The sequence below is a fragment of the Xyrauchen texanus genome, chromosome 16, assembly GCF_025860055.1.
Source record: "Xyrauchen texanus isolate HMW12.3.18 chromosome 16, RBS_HiC_50CHRs, whole genome shotgun sequence".
NCBI classification, from domain to species: Eukaryota; Metazoa; Chordata; class Actinopteri; order Cypriniformes; family Catostomidae; genus Xyrauchen; species Xyrauchen texanus.
This window is the reverse complement of record NC_068291.1, coordinates 18,210,322-18,230,316: the sequence shown is the minus strand read 5'-3', so window position 1 is coordinate 18,230,316 and position 19,995 is coordinate 18,210,322. Positions and strand designations below refer to the sequence as shown.

Sequence of the window (19,995 nt, the reverse complement as noted above, 5' to 3'; positions counted from 1 at the left end):
ATGAAGTAGCAAAACAGATTAAATGGACCATGAATAACTGTGTTTAAAGGGATAGTTACTGTAAGCCACAAATGAAAATTCTGTCATCATTTACTCACCCTTTTTGTTGTTTCAAACCCGTATTAGTTAGTTTTTTTAGTGGAACATAAAAGGAGATGTCCGGCAGAAGGTTCGGGACTGACCGCTGCAGTCAGTTTGCTAGCAGTTTGGAGATAGGAAATGCAATTAGTTGATTTTTTTTGCATGTGTTTGTGTGTATGGGTGTGTTTGGTTTTCAGCTGGCCAAGAACGTGGGGAATGCTGGCTTTAATGAGATCATGGAATCTTGTCTAATGGCAGAAGATGTGATTAAACCAAATCCAACCAGTGACATGTAAGCCATAGTTTCTCTTGTAAATTTGTCCTGTATAATTCAAGGCATTACTTTGTACCAGGCTTTATTTCATGTATCCATCCTTACCTGACTTTTAATGCCATAGGCAAGCGAGGAAAGACTTCATCATGGCCAAATACACAGAGAAGCGCTTTGCTCGTAAGAAGTGTCCTGATGCTCTGTCGAAACTGTACACGCTGTGTGATGCGGTGAAGGCCCGAGATATTTTTTCTCTCATCCAGGTCTACGCAGAGGGGGTGGACCTAATGGAGCCAATTCCTCTGGCCAATGGGCATGTGAGTCTGCTCCAAAACGATCTTGGCAAAACGATAACTATAATTTCCATCAAAATATCATAGTTATTTGTATTATAATGACTACAATAAAACTTGGTATAGCATTGAAAAAATACATCTTATTTTGGTAGTAACAGTGACTGTGGTATTTTGGCCGAAACTATGGTTACTACATTACATTTTTGTAAGGACAATAAACATTTTAAACAAATATACATACATTTTTTGCATTTTAAATACAGATATGTAGTATGAATTAGAGTGTTCTTGATATTTTCTTAATCATTCATGACATTAAATTAAACTGAACGCACTCAAACGTTTTAATTAGGAATTATATTCTGCATCCCTAGTGGCACCAAAACAGAACTGCAAAAATATACATTGTTTTCATACAGGTTTCCCAGACACTCAAAATATTTGTCCCGCACCAAACTCATGCCAATGGTTGAGCCAATGTTGTTTTGTCGGGCTGGTCGTGATGCTCAAACAAACCCAAAGCACTCTTGCGAGCAATGTTTTGAGTCACAATATTTAAATTTTCTCGGGCAATCGACCATAAAATGGCTTACAGTGGTCTCTACGTTTTAAGCTGGGATAAGAGAAGTCATTTTAACATATAAAATACACATTTCAGCTATAAAGCACCGTTCACACTGCCAGCAACATCGCATGAGACAGCGACTCAATCGCATTCATTTTCAATGAGAGCACAGCGACTTCCAGCATCACGAGCTGTCACAGCCATTAGAGACCGAGATCGCCGTGGAGAAAATTATAACTTTATGCAAATGACGAGCAACATTCACGAGCGACAAACAGTAGGTACTCCCACTAGCGACACATATCACAGAGTCTATCAACACCAAACTACAAAGTCGCTGGCGGTGTGAACAAGGCTTGTGTGTTCTGAGCCCTGTTGCATGAAGACGGTTTCAGGGGCTACCCAGGTAATTTTGAGTTTAGTTTGAGCAAACTCTGTTTTTTCTGTTTAAAGTTAAAGGTAAGTTTTTCCTGGTTGTCATTTCTATAGCAACTTACGGCTAACCTGCTCCAGAGTTGGTTTTATTCTGGGTTACAGATCTCAAACAGATACTGAACAAATCAGCTATGAGTAAAGTAACATCTCTGACACAATAAAGTTGAGGAGTGACTGTATTTCTCGCTCCAAATTAAAGTGCGCTTCACAGGGGTATGTATATATTTAATACATTTAGTAGTGCTGTCAGTCGATAATTTTACATAGTTAATTGCGATTAATCGCATATTTTGAAAGTGCTGAAATTTGACTAAATATACTTCTTTTCCTGCCTAAATGCAGTTATTTCCTTTGTAGGAAAGAAAACAAAAACATGTAACAATATAATGCTTCATTAACATTTCCAAACAAAGCCTTCCACAGTATAAAAATAGAAATGCTCTAAAATAGCGCCAATATAAGTAACATTAAACAGTTTACAAGGTTTAAGTGGGAGTTTGACTAATTGAAAGAACTTGTCCCCACATAGGATGCATTTTCATTGCAATGGGCATTAAATCTCTTAAACTCTCATCCTTCACAATATGAATCTGTCGGTAGACTGTGGCTATCGGCTTTGTTACAGCAATCATTTATGCATCAGGGCATCATTGCCAGCATTGCTTTGAACTCCACATGAAAAGCGCTTGCAGTAAAAAGTGGTGTCAAGTTGAATTTTGATTAACTTTTATTAACCTCAACTTCAGCGGAGATGCAAATCATGCTGAATTTCTTGCGAGATGTAAATCTTGGAATCTCTCCAAGCTTCACACATTGGCTGTTCATGGCAAGCATCACTCATTTATGTGCACGCGCTCCAGGGTTAAGTATCAACTAAGAGACAGAGAACGTCTTGAGATCGCTGAATCTGATCTAAACCGGTTTCTAAACCTGGTTTTTTCAACCTGAAACTTACTCTGAAACTCTGAGTTTGTTCAACTATCTTCATGCAACAGGCCTCTGCACATTAGAACTCAATGTTAAGCAACAAACAATATATCCAAAATAACATGGCCACGCAAAACATTACCCAAGCAGCTCTTATTCACAAACCTGAGTTGTAACCAAGCTTATAATAGTATAAAACATGTTATTTTGTTTGCTTATTTATATGTGTTTGGTTCTCTGCGGTAGGAACAAGGTGAAACAGCCCTTCATCTGGCTGTGAGACTGGTTGACAGAACCTCCCTTCACATCGTAGACTTCCTCACCCAAAACAGGCAAGAACCAGACACCCGAGCACAGGGTGGAAAATACCTTTAGTTTGAATATCCTCTTTTTGCTGAACAAGTGCTGACTGATGAATGACGTTTTTGTCGTTGTTTGACCAAAGCTATTTAAAGATGCTGGTTTTGAAGGTTAAAGAGTGCCATTATAGCTGTGGCTAGCCAGAAAATCACAATTTTGTTTTTAAAATGGGCTAAATTGTGTGTTTCCCCCCACCACAGTTTAAACCTGGATAAACAAACGGCTAAAGGAAGCACAGCACTCCATTACTGCTGCCTGACGGACAACAGCGAGTGTCTCAAACTGCTTCTGAGAGGAAAGGCCTCTATAGAAATCGGTATGAAATAGTGATTGGTTTGTGATTTTTGAATAGTTTATCAAACAACTAGAGGAAGAGTCATGTTGAAAAGCTTATCAAGCCTTTTTAGTTTGAATATGTTTGGCGGAGGTGTTTTAACAGTTTACGTGATAAAACTTGCTTGGAAAAGTTATGCTTTAAAATTGGATCCCCTTTGAACACCTTTGCTACAGCCATGTACATTTGGGACTAGTTTTCCCTGAGAAGATTAGGGAAATTCGTGTTTCACAGACGTTCTTTGTCATTTTATCCCGTCTGAATCTGATAAGTCTGTGTTTTTCTCACACTACCTCTGTTCGGCTAACTCAAGGGTCCTCTAAAGGGAAATCTAATCCCGTCTGAATGCGAATGCGATTGCTGATATTGAAATTTTCACAACGCTTCTCCTCAGGTATTTTAACCTACATGAACTTCCGTTAAGATCGTACTTATGCACGCCAATCATCTGCTGCTGCCTTTCAATTTGGATGTAGATTTTTTGCCATTTGATGAAAAAAAAAAAGAAAAAAGAAAGTTAACAAGGAGAGTCATATCGCGCAAACTGCTATGACTGACCACTGTAATATCAGCGTCATGTAAGATACTCACCTTCATTTCTCCGCTCAATAACGCACATTTATAATGATATAATTCTCAGATAAGTATTGTTTATTTCATTGGATTTATTGTACTGTAATTTTATAAGCAGCCACCTCTATAAACTCATGCTAATTATTTTAATAGTCTTTTATAAATATGAAATGTATAATGTATAATTAATAAAATACAATTAAATCAAGAAATTAAATAATTTAAATACATTTTTAAAATGTTAAGTAATTTTACATTCAATATACATTCATTTTATCACCTAAATTATGTGTTCTACCTTCTGTAACGCCCACATCTAGAAAACAGACACTCCCACCTCTGTTTATAAACACAGAGATCTTTAGTTCCATCCAAATCAGTACATTGAATCACAGGCATCGGCCGATGATAATTGTAACTCAAACGCCGTTTAGAAAACTAATCCCATCCGAATAGGGCTTTTGTGTCGCATATTATGCTGTGTTTTGAGTCTCTCACCATGAGTGTTGTGTTTTTAAGATTTCGTGTCAAGTTAATAAAAGTCCAACTTCAGACCCCTGCATTCTGTTCTATTCCATAGCACTTCTTCCAGCTGTTTTTGAATACACTCTTATGAAACGCATTTCATCAAGGTCAGGTGAACTCAGAATCATGTAATTATATGTAATTATAAAATGTAATTATAAAAGTAATGTAATTCTACAGGGCTTCTTAAAGGAATATTCCAGGCCAAATACAAGTTCAGCTCAATCGACAGCATTTGTGGCATAATGTTGATTACCACAAAAATTATTTGACTCGCCCGTCCTTTTCTTTAAAATAATTAAAGTAAAAATCGAGGTTACAGTGAGGCACTTACAATTGGGGAAAATTTTTGGAGGGATGTAAGGCAGAAATGTGAAGCTTATAATTTTATAAAAGCACTTTCATTAATTCTTTGGTTAAATCTCATGTATTATTTGAGCTGTAAAGTTGTTTAAATCATCATTTTAACAGTCATTTTAGGGTTTGTTGACATTATCATGGCAATGAAGTTGTAAAATTGGATATAACTACACAGAAAAGGTTAGTAATTGATTTTATCACACTAAAGTCATGTTAACACACATATTGTGTCTATACTTTTGAAATGGTGAGTATTTTATCATTTACGGATTGGCCCCTTTAACCTCCATTGTAAGTGCCTCACTGGAACCCAGATTTTAGATGTTTTTAAGAAAAGTAGAGATTTTTGTGGTAATCAGTGTTAATGTGCAAATGCTGTTGATTGAGCTTAACTTGTATTGAACCTGTAATATTCCTTTACACACATTATTCGACTAGTTGATTTTGAAAATATTTAGTTTTGCGTGTCTAGTAGACACTGAAACCACCCACGCTAATATGATTTTTGTATTATTATATTTTTTTTTACCCTGGCTGAAATGATGGCAGTATAAAGGCTATTTTTAGAATTCCCAGACTCCTCATTTTGTTTGCTTGCTCTTTTCAGAATGCTCTCACAATATGTTTTTATTTTGACTACTGGGGAAAGTTAGTGTGGTGATCAGTGAGGGTTAGTAAGCCTGTTGTTGTGTACAGGACTCTCAGTCATTTACAATCTGTCCACTAACAATGGCATCAAAAGATTGCAAAAGATATGTGGCTTAGCTGTTTTTTGTGTATGTGGGTGAATGCAGTGCCAGGGAACCTCCTCTACTTTCTGCCAACATCTTTTGTGAATTCACTTGTACAATTCACCACATTAAGCCAAGAGTCCTGAATTGAAGGAGAAAGTGTAAAGCATGTCCTCATCAATCCAAGCTTAGTTTAATACCTTAAATGACTGTGATAAAACCACTATTACTTCATATTGAAATGTGTGTTTGCTTTTAGCTAATGAGGCTGGTGAGACCCCACTTGACATTGCCAGGCGACTCAAACACCTACAGTGTGAGGAACTGGTGAGCTATCATACATTTATTATTTTTGATTCTTGGGTGAATCTCACAGAGCCTGTCAAGTAAAAAAATTACAAAAGTTTTTTTTGTTTTGTTTTTCTAAATGTTATTTTACAGTGTTTACTTTGCATGTACAATTTCAAGTTGATTGGACCAAGGGGTCCATAGCTAGAGCCATTTTTATATTTGGAATCATTATAGTGCCACTAAGAGGCAATTTTTTGTGTGAGTCCTCAGAATGACCCCATGCATATGTGTACCAAATGTGGTGATAATATCTTATTCCTTTCATGTGTTATAACCATTTTAGTAAAAGTGGCCACGGCCACTATGTACGTTTTGGCGCACCGTTTTGACGCTGAATCGAAAGTTCAAAATTCCTTTGATAACTTTTCATATTTGGACTCTTCGCTGGTTTTGTTCCAATCGGGCAAATGGCCTAGCACTAGTTCGTTTAATTGTTTAGGAAAGGGCTGAGCAACAATTGTAAGGTATTCCAAATTATTTGCCATGAAAATAAGCCTTACGGTTCAAGATTTATGGCCCAAAATGTTTATTTTTATTTTGTTCACTGTAGTGCCCCCCTTTGGTCAATTGAGGCGAGTCCATGCATATAGCCAGCCATTCCCCTACTACCCTTACCCAAAGTTTCAAGTCTCTAGGCCTTACGGTTTTGTCTGCACAATAATTTTAAGGCAGAATAATAATAATCCTTACAAATACATTAGGGCCCTTCGACCCCTAATAAGAACCACTAAAAATGGCATTGTCATAACTTAACAAAAAAAGATTGTAAAGTATAGCATTACAATAACTAAAGTTATGGAGGGGGGGGATTTGCAGTAATAAAAATAATGTTGTAATGCAAAAATATTCATAGTCCTAGAATACACTTCATTTTCTTTATGTAAACTATAATTTCTTATTTTTTTCCTTTTGATTTTGGGATGAAGTGTGACCCGAACCTGTTCTTGACAGGCTTTGTGAGATTTGTCAATCTAAAGCGAATTAAATATCTATTCTAAATGGTTGATTTATGGTTTTTGTGTTTTATGCCTAGCTAAACCAGGCTCTGGCAGGGAAATTTAACGCTCATGTGCATGTTGAGTATGAGTGGAGACTACAGCATGAAGATCTGGATGAAAGTGATGAAGATCTGGATGAAAAGGTGAAGATGAACAAGATAAAGGAGCTCTTATTAAAGAGCGGTGGAGACATAGATCGCTTGCATCAGATGGTGTCTTCTATGAACTTATGACCTTTAAATTTTATGTCTATAGTCCAGTCCTCACCGGCGGGACGAGAGGCCCATGAGCTTTTACACATCGGGCAGTAATTCCCTGCAGCCCAGTCCGGCCAGTCTGGCACGAGACATGGTCAAAGACAAGCAGCGGAGCTTCGTGCCCAACCTGGTCAACAATGAGACCTATGGAACCATTATAAACAGCAACTCACCAGTCGCCCTCTCCACCTCTGCTCCACCTCTACCACCCCGAAATTTAGGTAACTGTTAAACTGCTTATATACATTTAATTTCATTCAGGTCATAATAAAGAGAAAACCCATAACTCCAGGTCATTTCCTTTTTAAAAAGATTTTTATGTACTATGAAAACATAACTGAAATTGTAACTTTCAGTACAGATACCTTTCTTTTAAAAAGACAATTTATTGAAAATGGCTGTGTAAAATTAAATCAGGATTGTTTTTGGTGCACGAAAGCTTGACTAACATTATAAGTGGACAAGCAAAGGTACTCAAAAGGCTCCTTTGTTAAACATTTTTATCAAAGAATATTTGACATTATTATTATAATTATACATTTGATTTAAGCAGAGCATTTTTAAGATGTGTATTTTTTAAATGTAGATATAACCGTTAATAATAACTGATCTTAAATTTTACATATAAAATATTGATCTGGAAATTAACTAGTAACTATAGCAGTTAAAAAAAACAAATGCTGTGGAAAAAGTACAATATTTCCCTCTGAAATGTAGTGGAGTGGAAGTATAAAGTAATAGAAAATGCCTGAATAAAACAGTAAATACATGTTTACACATTAGCTTCCACTCAGCTGACAAGGTATGAAAGTAGATACGTGATTAGCTAGTTAGCTATAAGCTTGTTGTCACAGAGAGTAAAAGATGGACATTATTTATTTACTTTCCAGCATTGCATCTCACCAATTAGGTAACAACGTAGTGTAAAATCAACTCTTAACAGACACAATCCACCACCGCACCGTTGTCTGCTGAGCTGCAATAAGATGCTCTGATGTTTACCTTTCAATCTGCTACGTTACTGACTGCACTGACAAACTATAGCTGGCTAACATTGTTAACAGATGTGATAAACATGAGTGACATGGTTGTCAGGGACAGGGTTAACATTATATTTGTTATATTGAAAAGAGAAATTGAGGGGTCATTGTATATTAATTTTCCACTATAAATTTCATAAATTAGGTATCAACTTACCGTGAAGACACCTTAATTCCACACCGTCAGCTCATCTCTGTAAATAATGGAGTCGGAACGCACTCTGCTGGACAAAATGCGTTATGACACCAATTCTAACCCCCCCAAGCCTTGTTTTCTGCATTATATTTTTTAAAGAAAAAAAAAAGTTTTCATATTTGCGCATATCAGAAAATATATACGCCGATACCAATATATCTGTGAAAGGCTAATATCCAGAAAATAATGTCAAGCCTTTAGACAATTAGCAAATTAGCTTCTGATAGGAGGTGTACTGAATTGGAGGTGTACCTGTGGATGTATTTTAAGGCCTACCTTCAAACTCAGTCCCTCTTTGCTTGAAATCATGGGGAAATCATCCAAGACTTCAGGGGAAAAAACATTGTGGACCTCCACAAGTCTGGTTCATCCTTGTGAGCAATTTCTAAATGCCTGATCAGTATGCAAGGATAAACACTATGGGACCACACGTCCATCATATCGCAAGAAGCCAATACTCAAAAACCACCATAAAAAAATCCAGACAACAGTTTGCAAGTGCACATGGGATCAAAGATCTTACTTTTTGGAGAAATTTCCTCTGGTCTGATAAAACAAAAATTTAACTGTTTGGCCAGAATGACGATAGTTTTGTTTGGAGGTGAGCCTTGCAAGCCGAAGAACACCAAAAAGTAGAACTGAAAAAGCATGTGTGACCAAGGAGGCCTACAAACCTGACTCAGTTACACCAGTTCTGTCTGGAGGAATGGGCCAAAATTCCAGCAACTTATTGTGAGAAGCTTGTGGAAGGATACCCAAAATGTTTACCCAAGTTAAACAATTTAAAGGCAATGCTACCCAATACTAACAAAGTGTATGTAAACTTATGACTTCAACTGTATGTAAATATCTGAAGGCAAACCTGGCCGGTTTCTTTCCTAATATCTAAAATCTTTTCTAGTAAAGATGTTGTTTTGTTTAAAAACCCTTTGTTTTGGCACATGACAGTGTTGAAGCTATTTCCCTCATCGGGCTGTCTAGCCGTTTGATTGCCTCATTAGCCAGGGTTCCCACACATCCTGGAAAACCTGGAATTTTACAATGCAGTTTTCCAGCCATTGAAAAGTAGAAGAAAACAAGAAGAAAAAAAAAACAATATCCTGGAAAATAATTATATCTCCTTGAAAATATTTAAGTATAATTAAACTGTTTCACTGTGTACAAAACATGGTAACAATTGGGACTCGGGATAGGTGTTAAATACACAAATTGATATTGTTTTGTCTCTGCTGGTGGCTGTGCAAATTATGAAACAACATCAAAGGTTGACTGTCATAAACCAAATCACATACATTATATATACATAAATATATAATTCACACAGTTCACAATGACAGTGTGAATCTGGTGAAGCCGACTGATTTATTTTTTAATGTAAAAAAATTAATCAAAAAAATTATATTTTAATTTGATGAAACATTTAATGAATTAATCTGATTATACACCATTTTGATAATAAAGTTTGAAACTGTTAAATACGGAATAAAAAAAAATAATCCAATAATAACAATTTACTGTATATCATGACCTCTCCTGTATTTTTGCTTAAATATTACATCTGTTTGGCAAATAAAATGTCCAGGAAAATTGTTCCTTGAAAAGAGTGGGAACCCTGATTAGAAAAAAAAACTAAACTTTTCAGTAGAATACAAATGGATCACATAAGATTTGTGGTCTGTGCTGCGATATCAAGAGAATCCAGCTTGAGTAGTGCATTCTCCTGTCTCTGGAGCGCACCAGACACTCATGTGCAACACATGCGTATCAGATTAAAAGCATATTTAGCGCTGATGAAGCACCAAATGCAAGATGAAAGTCATTGAATTTTCTATACTCTGTCTCACGTGAAGCCCTGCACACATAGATATTTACATATTGTGATATACACAATATAGCTACATTTCTATCGATTGGCACTTTATATCGTCACTACAATATATAGTCATATCGCCCAGCCCTAACATTAACTTATGATATGTTAATATAAATGTGATTATGTTTGTTATTGTTATTAGTAATAATGTATATTAAGTGTCACCAAATTAATTTTTTACTTCTATCTAAATGCTGCTAAAAAGAGTCAAACTTGGTCAAAGTCACTAATGCTATGTGACCCATTATCAGCATTGGGTCAGGCCACTGTATTTTTAGATTTAATAGAAGTCACTTCTCAAAGTCTCTGTTGATCTGTTCCTGAATCCTCACCCTCATCTAGTTACACATTCAGGCTCCATGGCAACGGCCGTGTGAAAATGCTGACCTACATGTGAGCTCCCAAAATCTCTGGACAGGAGCTGTTATGAGCTCAAATGCTTGGCAGCAGGTGTCTTGTGCAACTGAACGGCCTAATACTGCTTTCTGGACTGGTTCTGCTTGTAAGCCAAATGTTAGTGAACATGATATTGGTAACTGATGACTACTGTATGTCCGTCATAGTTTTACACAGATACAAAGAGCTGATTTCTGAGAACAAGTTTTCTCTTTCTGTCTGGAATTTGAGCTAAGTCCCATAGTTCTCTTCTTGGTTGAACCCCCAACCCCCCCATTTCGGTGCAGAATGGAGCTCCCTTGGTCTGGAGCAAGACCAAAGTCCAGAAAAATCTACTTTAAAAGCCTAGCAGTGCTCTCACTTTACCAAGTAAACAGAAGTGGTCTCCTTTAGACCATGCTGAAGCCACGAGAGATTTTACACCGAGTCTGCCTTCTGTATCTGAACCTTGCATGCAATCTCTCTTTGTCTCTCTTTCTCCTTCTCATTCTACAGTTCAGCCTTCTGGTCTTGCTGGAACGGCCAGTTGGAATCCTGGTTCCCTAGATTTGACAGGCAGGCAGAGATCTTCCTCTGACCCACCCAACATGCACCCCCCAGCACCCCCTTTACGAGTCACATCTTCGTCACGTAAGTGCATTTGAGTTAGAAATAGTAATTTCCAGTTGTTAAGGACCATTCACACCAAACACGTTTTGTGTCTGTCTTTTTCTATTGGTTTTCTATGTAAACATGCACTAGATGGATGACTTTGACAGTTGCGCCACTGTCATGGTTTCTTTGTCTACTTTTTAAATGTTGTGAGCATGCGTAATGTTATGGTGGCTATTTCATCTTCTCTGTGAAGTTCTTGTCTCGGGCGGCCCTTCCCATCCTGCGGGTAAGACTGCGAGTATGATGGAGGCCATGAATATACAGTCCAAATCTGGACAGGGGCCCCCTGGTCAGAAACTTAACAGGACTACAAGGTCAGAATACTAAATAACCTATGACCCCATGCACACACGTATACAGACACTCTCCAGCCCTATAGGGTGAAAGAATAAAAAAAAAAGTTTAAAAGCTTCCGTTAGCAATACATCTTTGCATAAAACTTTCTCAGCAGTTTTCGGTGAGCCTGACTCAAGGGAGCAAAAGTTGAGTGAATGTAGAGGTGGAAAAAGCCTATAGGGAAATGCTGCTTTACCAAGTCATTAATTCCTATTCAAGTCCTTGTTCACACACACAGTGCCAGATGAGGAGACAAGTAGGGCACACAGATTACTAATGGTATTACCCAGCATGCATGACTTTTATAACTCTGTATTGCTGACATAGGGGATCATATTATACACTATATGCACACAAACTGTTAATTCATGCAGTGAAATTGGATTTTCCTTTTGTTGGTTGCAGTGCGGACAAAAGCCTGCTGATGCGCTCAGGATCCATAGAGAGACCAGGCAGATGTCAAAGAAACCATTTGAACTGTAAGTTGATGTTTGTTTTACAAAAGGCTTGCGGCACTGTTGTATTTGAAGGGTAGATGGGTAACACTCATTGTGATGTCATTTCCTTTTTTTTGTTTGTTGTTTTTGAGCAGCTAAAGAAGGTCCTGGACAAAATACCACTGGAAAATCGCTGCCCCCTACCCACATGACAAGGAAAACATACCTGGTACGTTCGATCACTTGTGTAAATTAATATTAAGTAAGTCAATATCAACTGCCATTGTATTGTAGCTAAAGATGAATCGACATATTTATTGGAATTTCTCCTTTTGTGTTTTGCATAAGAAAGAAAGTCATACGGGTTTGGAAAGACACGAGGGGTGTGTGAATAATGACCATTTCTAGGCTTGGGATCTGATGGCTTTTTCACGCATTATTAATCAGAACATTTTACTGATGAATATTGATGTACATCTGCATTTTCTTCAGATATAAATAGGGCTGCTCATTGCAGTTTAGTCTTTGTCTCTTCTGACATATTTCTCAACACAACTTTGGTAAAGTGTGAGCAGAAGGGTAAATTAAACGGGGTCGCAAACCGGACGCATCTGGCGGATGGCATTGGGCATTCTAAAATTCTAAAAAAAAAAAAACATCTTAGAATGCATTCACCACCGCTCACCATCTCTGGAGGCTGGTCAAAATATGTAGCGTCACAGAGCTCAACTGGCATAGTTTTCCAATAAATTCAACCGAAATCATTATCAAAGGACAAAGATTATTTACTCTAGCCATCAATGGATGATATACAATGTATTTTCAGTTACAAGTATGTCACTGACAAACAAGTATGTTTTGGCAGCTTGAATGAAATCTCTTCAAGGCTACATACAGCGCAATTGCATAATAAATTCTAATCATTCAGTTTGCGCAGTTATACCAGTTTCATACACTAACCTGCAAACTCATCAACCTCACTTTGTTCATTATTCTCATTCACTGACGTCTTTCCCTTTCGAAGCCAATTAACTCTAATTTGAAGCACAAGACTGCTTTGGTGCTTTTTTTATGCCTGCAAAGACTGATTATAGCAGGAGCCAATAGCATTCTAGTGTGGGCTGTGAAGGAGCATATCATTGGTTTGACCTGCTGAATGAATACACCCCTTCACTGAACCAGTCTGTCATTTCGTTTGTGAATGAAACAAATGCACTGGTTTCCAAACGAGATTAAATTAATCAGTCATCATGAACAAGGATGAGCTGATTGGCTGAACGAGAGGAGTTGGCAAGTCGTTTGTTCAGTTCTGGTTCAATGCAATCACTTAAAAGATGGTTATTTGACCCCATCTACAGGCACAAATTTGTAATTTGCAAAATGGTCAATGAACAAATCTTTTTGTTGAACAGAATCAAAAGACAAGTCACTAACATAAATAAAAATCACCACCACTAGATGTTGTGATACCTGTGCCTCGTCCGCTTCTCCCATCTAGTGTGCGACCGGCTTCTGCAAATGTTATATCACCCTCTTGTGGTCTACCAATGCTATTACACCAGACTACATTAAACAGAAGGCCAACTGACAGTGAATTGGAAGGCACACAAATTTGGCATCTAATTTAAATGTCAGCTAATACATTTATTACTCCAAAAATATTGATAAAATAAAGTGCTGTTCAATATATCTATATTTATGACATGCCTACCTTTTTAAGTCATATTGTATTTACAGCAAGACACAAAAATACTATGCAAATCACAGATGAAAACTGATTTTTTCAACTGAAAAGTTGGCATACCTGAACCAAAATTAAATGTTATGTTATTACACTACTGGAATGGAATGAAGTATGATATTTATGGCTGTCGTGATATGCCGATTAATTAATCAAAATGAATTGCTTATTTGGCATGATTCATTGCGTACATTTTTTTTTTTGTGTGTTATTTTCTATATAATTAATCACTCGGAATTAACATCTTTAACTGACAGCCCTAATAATAATGTGATAGCTTTATACAGGATCTGTCATGTTATAATAATAATAGTAATGTTAGAAAGCTTCCCATTTTGCCAGCAATTGCTTGCCATATAATTTCTATCGTTTCTTGTACTTGATTACCAACTAAATTAATAGCTCACCATTTCTCTGGAATGCTGATTCTGCACACATAATCCAAAAGCTGATATCTTAAAACCGACCTTCAGTGCAGAAAGAAAAGTTAATAAATGTGCTAAATGTCATGTATGTGTTAGACGTTTTTTAGCAGAATGAACCTAATGATAATTGCCGGAGATTGTGTGTATGTGAGAAACCATCTGACATCCTCATGTGTGTGTTTTCATACCTGATCCATGTGTCTGAAGCAGAAGCCAAAGCGTGTGAAGGCCATGTATAACTGTGTGGCTGATAACCCAGATGAGCTGACATTCTCTGAGGGAGAAGTCATTGTGGTGGACGGTGAGGAGGACCAGGAGTGGTGGGTGAGTATCTTCACTGCTGGAGACCAGGCTTTGACTACAGTGCATTCAGAAGTAATTCAGACCCCTTTATTTTATTTGTATTTTTTTATTTTGTTGTTGCAACCTTATGCTAAAATGCTTTAAATTATTTTAAATCTACACTCCATATCCCATAATGACAAAGCAAAAAAATTTTTTTTATAAATTTGCAAATGTATAAAAAAAAAAAAAAAACTGAAATGTCACATTGACATAAGTATTCAGACCCTTAACTCAGTACTTAGTTGAAGCACCTTTGGCAGCGATTACAGCCTCAAGTCTTTTGGGGTATGATGCGACATGCTTTGCACACCTGGATTTGGGGATTTTCTGCCATTCTTCTCTACAGATCCTCTCAAGCTCTGTCAGGTTGGATGGGGACCATCGGTGGACAGCCATTTTCAGGTCTTTCCAAAGATGATCAATCGGGTTCAAGTCTGGAGAATTGTCCATAAGTCACTCTTGCGTTGTTTTGGCGGTGTGCTTAGGGTCATTGTCCTGTATGAAGGTGAACCTTCAGACAGTCTGAGGTCCTGAGCACTCTGGATCAGGTTTTTATTAAGGATATCTCTGTATATTGCTGCATTCAGCCGACCAGTTCAACCCTGACCAGTGCCCCAGTCCCTGCCACTGAAAAACACCCCCACCATGCTACACCATTGGGATGGTATTGCACAGCTGATGAGTGGTGCTTGGTTTCCTCTAGACATGATGCTAGGAATTTATGCCAAACAGTTCAATATTCGTTTCATCAGACCAGAGAATCTTGTTTCTCACAGTTTAAGAGTCCTTTAGGTGATTTTTTGCTTTCTTGCACTGAGGAGAGACTTCCGTCTGGCCACTCTGCCATAAAGCCCATATCGGTGGAGTGTTGCAGTGATGGTTGTCCTTCTGCAAGTTTCTCCCATCTCCATACATGATCTCTGGAGCTGAACCAGTATTACCATCAGGTTCTTGCTCTTACTAAGGCCCTTCTCCCCCAATTGCTCAGTTTGGCCTGTGGTCAGCTCTTGGTAGAATCCTGGTTTTTCAAACTCCTTCCATTTAAGAATTATGGAGGCCACTGTGATCTTGGGAACCTTCAATATAACCGAATTTGTTTTGCAGACTTCCCCAGATCTGTGCCTCGACACACAGATCCTTCTCTGAGCTCTGCAGGCAGTTCCTTTGACCTCATGGCTTGCTTTTTGCTCTGATATGTATTTTCAGCTGTGTGACCTTATATACGGTTGTGTGTCTTTCCAAATCATGTCCAATCAATTGAATTTTCCACAGATGGTCACCAAACAAAGTGTAGAAACATATCTAAGTTGATCCAGAGAAATGGGTTGCACCTGAGCTAAATGTCGTGTCATATCTAAGGGTCTGAATACTTATGTCCGTGTGCTATTTCAGTTTTTTCATATTAATAAATGTGCAAAGTTATCAAAAATATGGTTTTTGCTTTGTCACTTTGGGGTATGGAGTGTAGATTTATATGGGGAAAAACCTTTTTTATTTATTTATTTTAGCATAAGACTGCAACATAACAAAATGTGGAAGAAATGAAGGTGTCTTTCTGAATGTACTGTGTAACAAGTAGATGTGTATGTACAGCATACCATGAGATTGTTCTTTGGTTTGAATACAGTGGTGATCGTGGATTTATTAGGATGTAGAAAAGTCGAGAAAGAGAACCAAATTAAAAGAAATATATTTATATATATATAATATTGCATATTTCAGTTCCTATGACTGCCTGGATCTTAATAAGTAACCTCATTCAGACTCTCAAACTGGTTTAGTTTCTCTGGCTGAATGCAGACCAGCTGCAGCTTGTTTTCCACCAAATCCCTTTAGTTTCCACTGGCCGAATTTAATCATTTATTCTCTGTGGAGGTTAATCAACAGCACAGCCAAATCCCCAAATCTCTGTCTTCCGCCTGTGTGACTTCAACGGTATTTACATATGGATGTGCTTCAGTGGCTTCAAGCTCACTTCTACCTCACTTATTTTGTTATTTTCTCAATTGACAGCAGAGGCTGCTAAATAACGCTAATGTAATTTTTTCTTTGCTACAAATGTTTACCCAGTTCTTCCACATTTAAATGTACATTTTATTGTTTTTGACACATGTGGCCACATAGACCAGTGGTTCCTAACTTGTTTCCTTGGAGGCCCCCCTTCTTACATAAATATATTTGGGCTGTCGGTTAATTATCGCATTCATTCAGTGAGATTAATTATATAAAAAATAATGTGTGTAAAAAATGAACGCAGTTAATCATGTCCCCCTGACCATAATAAGGAATATTCCTAACATCGATGAACCTGGCATTTTAACAGGGGTGTGTAGACTTTTATATCCACTGTGTGTGTGTATATATATATATATATATATATATATATATATATATATATATATATGTATGTATATATACAGTTGAAGTCAGAAGTTTACATATACCTTAACCAAATACATTTAAACTCAGTTTTTCACAATGTAGAAAACGTTCCACTGACATTGATTTTTAGAAGGTGTATACCCTTCTGGTGATTATCGATGCAGAGCTCTACAGCTGCTTGATGGTTTCATTATAAAGCGTTATCATGCCAACAATGTTTGCAGCTTTAAGAGGTTTTGCAGTGAAGTTGCAGAAATTCTGTGCATATTTAGGATCCAAGAAAAGAAACTTTCAAGGACTAGGTGTATAATCAAGTATTTTAAATCAATAGTTTTGTGTTTTTCCAGCATTTTTAATTAGTTTACATCATTTACAATGCTTCATGATATTATAGTTCATATCCTCATTAAAGTATGAAGTACATAAAGTATTCACGTAGGATCTGTTTGGTTTGGTTCATGGAATAGACCTCTTTTATAAAAGATTCTATGAAAACTTTATGGAAAACATGAATGGGAACAATAGTTCAAATTAGATTTGCTGACAATCAAATATCCTTTTCTACAAAAATATAATTTTAGAAACATTATAGATTCTAACATATTTCATTGTTCTGTAGCTGGGCCACATCGAGGGAGAGCCCATGAGAAGAGGAGCGTTTCCTGTCACATTCGTACACTTCATCATGGACTGAATGTCATAGATCACTGACACTGAGCTGGACTGATGACATCACCTTTCTAACTATCACTGACTATCATCATCATCATCATCATCATCGTTCCGCTTTTCACGAGTTTCAATGGAGGTCCCTGGTTCTCACTGTAAAGTGATGATCGACTGGGCTGGGAGATGCAGTCTCAGATGTGAAACCTAATTCCATAAATCTTTGGAGATATCAGTTTTGGATTATATTTTTGGTTTGTGGACCAGATTCAGAACGACTGTTGTTAGTGACTTTGATGCAATAAATGCACTTTTGACTGAATTTACCGTGGTCACATTGCTAAAGAGAGTATTGCGAAGATGAAGGTTTAATACAAGATGAACATTCACATCCTTTTTCCTTTTAGATGGAACAGTGCAACATAACACTCATCTGTTATTTGTTTTTGAAGTACACATATCTGTGAATACAGTCTTGTTTGCACACATTCCATGTCTTGGAAGGCAACAGAAGGATATATGAATTAAATGACTTTTAGGATATTTTGGAGATGGCTTGGTAAATGGCACTAACCCTGGAATACACTATGAGTGCTGTCCCCCACCATGAGGTGCTCCGTTGCCCCCATTTCTACACTACCTGCCACAGTGCTGTGTATATATAGGCCTTCCATGGCTCACACCTGGGAAATCTCTGAAAACTGAGCATTGGACAAAAATAAAAACACCGTTTGTGTAAGGGACAGTGCGACTTTGCGACTGCATTTGTGTTGTGTGTTTAAAAGAATGAGAGCTTCTGTAATTGTAACCCTGGACCTGTCGGAAGGAGTTTTGAGCACCGGGACAGTCTGGTGAACATTCATGGTCTCGCAGGAGAGCATTGGAACTACTTCAGAGCATCAAGGATGTTTATTTCTGTATAGATATTTATGACTCTGAGCTGTCCTTCTATGTTCTTTATTTAGATACTCTTATTGATTTTGATGAGCTTCAGTAGAACTATTTCTACCTTCTTTAAGTGTGCACGACTTGAACATGCTGAATGCTGTTTTTTTACCATTCAATGTCATTTCAAAACAAATTGGGTCAATCTCACAAAAAACCTGTCAAGAATCTGTTTGCGTCATAATTCAATCCATAATCAAAAGCTTTTTTTTTTTTTTTTTTTTTTAAATAAAATGAAGCCTATTTTAATTAGATTTAGTTTTGCAATAGGACATTAGTGTTATGACAATTAAGCAAATTTCCCTTAACATAGTTGTCATTACTGTCATTCAAAAACTCAATCGTTTTGCTGTAAAGGTTTTATACATAACCTGCATCTCAGAATAGCATTGTGAGGTACTATTCTTCTCACCACAATTTTACAGAGTGGTTATCTGAGTTACTGTAGACTTTGTTAGTTTGAACCAGTCTGGCTATTCTGTGTTGACGTCTCAGCCATGGTCCAAATCACTGAGATCACATTTTTCCCCATTCTGAATGATTTTATGCTCTGCACTGCTGCCACATGATTAGATAATCGCATGGATGATTGTTGGTGCCAGACGGGCTGGTTTGAGTATTTCTGTAACTGATGATCTCCTGGAATTTTAATGTACAACAGTCTCTAGAATTTACTCTGAATGGTGCCAAAAGCAAAAAGCATCCAGTTCTGTGGATGGAAATGTCTTGTTGATGAGAGAGGTCAACAGAAATAGCCAGATGGGTTCGAACTGACAAAATTCTTCAGTAACTCAGATAGATGCCCTGTACAATTGTGGTGAGAAGAATATCATCTCACAATGCTATTCTGAGATGCAGGTTAGTGCAGTTTTGGCGGCACGAGGGGGACCTACACAATATTAGGCAGGTGCTTTTAATGTTGTGGCTGATCGGTGTTTATATATATATATATATATATATATATATATATATATATATATATATATATATATATAATTTTATTTATTTTTCTTTTTTATTTGGGGGTGAAATGTGACCCTTTCATATTCTTGATAGATTCACCCAGTCATTCTTTATGCAAACATGTCAGTTCAAGATATTTTTCAGAAAACTGCAAATGTATTAAATCTATTTTCATCTATCAGAATGTTCTCAGAAACCAGGGCTCTCCATGGCTTTGTTGGGCTAGATAGATCTTCCCTGTTTGTAGAACTAATACATTTAGATCATTGCCAGTCGTTGTCCCTAACAACACTTATAATCCTTTCAAAAGCATTGGATAGCTCATCCATTAATGGAGATCCCGCAGTAATTCTGTACAGGAGTAACACAGCAGAGCGTTTTATGTGACAAGTGTTTGATGTGGTTGCAGAGCAACTTAATAGAATCTGTTTTGTAACTTTTAATTATAATAATGTTAGTCTTAATTAAACTCGGACCAGAGTGACCTGTAACTCGGGCAGTGAAGGGATGGGATTATCCTCCACACTGTTTC

At 37.2% G+C, this 19,995-nt stretch overlaps 1 protein-coding gene across 2 annotated transcripts in view; it reads left to right on the top strand.

The window, feature by feature from the left end:
- asap2a (ArfGAP with SH3 domain, ankyrin repeat and PH domain 2a) overlaps positions 1 to 19,464 on the top strand; it is a 123,361-nt gene extending 103,897 nt beyond the window's left edge. The window contains exons 16-28 of one of the 2 annotated variants that reach the window (XM_052145687.1): positions 279 to 373; positions 480 to 669; positions 2,822 to 2,907; positions 3,136 to 3,251; positions 5,718 to 5,785; positions 6,843 to 6,950; positions 7,063 to 7,285; positions 11,065 to 11,199; positions 11,417 to 11,537; positions 11,965 to 12,038; positions 12,152 to 12,225; positions 14,373 to 14,486; positions 17,509 to 19,464. In XM_052145687.1, the coding sequence (XP_052001647.1) occupies positions 279 to 373; positions 480 to 669; positions 2,822 to 2,907; positions 3,136 to 3,251; positions 5,718 to 5,785; positions 6,843 to 6,950; positions 7,063 to 7,285; positions 11,065 to 11,199; positions 11,417 to 11,537; positions 11,965 to 12,038; positions 12,152 to 12,225; positions 14,373 to 14,486; positions 17,509 to 17,583 (1,479 nt within the window). In that variant the 3' untranslated portion in view covers positions 17,584 to 19,464. Of the gene's footprint in view, positions 1 to 278; positions 374 to 479; positions 670 to 2,821; positions 2,908 to 3,135; positions 3,252 to 5,717; positions 5,786 to 6,842; positions 6,951 to 7,062; positions 7,286 to 11,064; positions 11,200 to 11,416; positions 11,538 to 11,964; positions 12,039 to 12,151; positions 12,226 to 14,369; positions 14,487 to 17,508 lie in introns of both variants that reach the window. The other variant, XM_052145686.1, reaches the window with a different exon arrangement.
- The last annotated feature ends 531 nt before the right edge of the window (positions 19,465 to 19,995 follow it).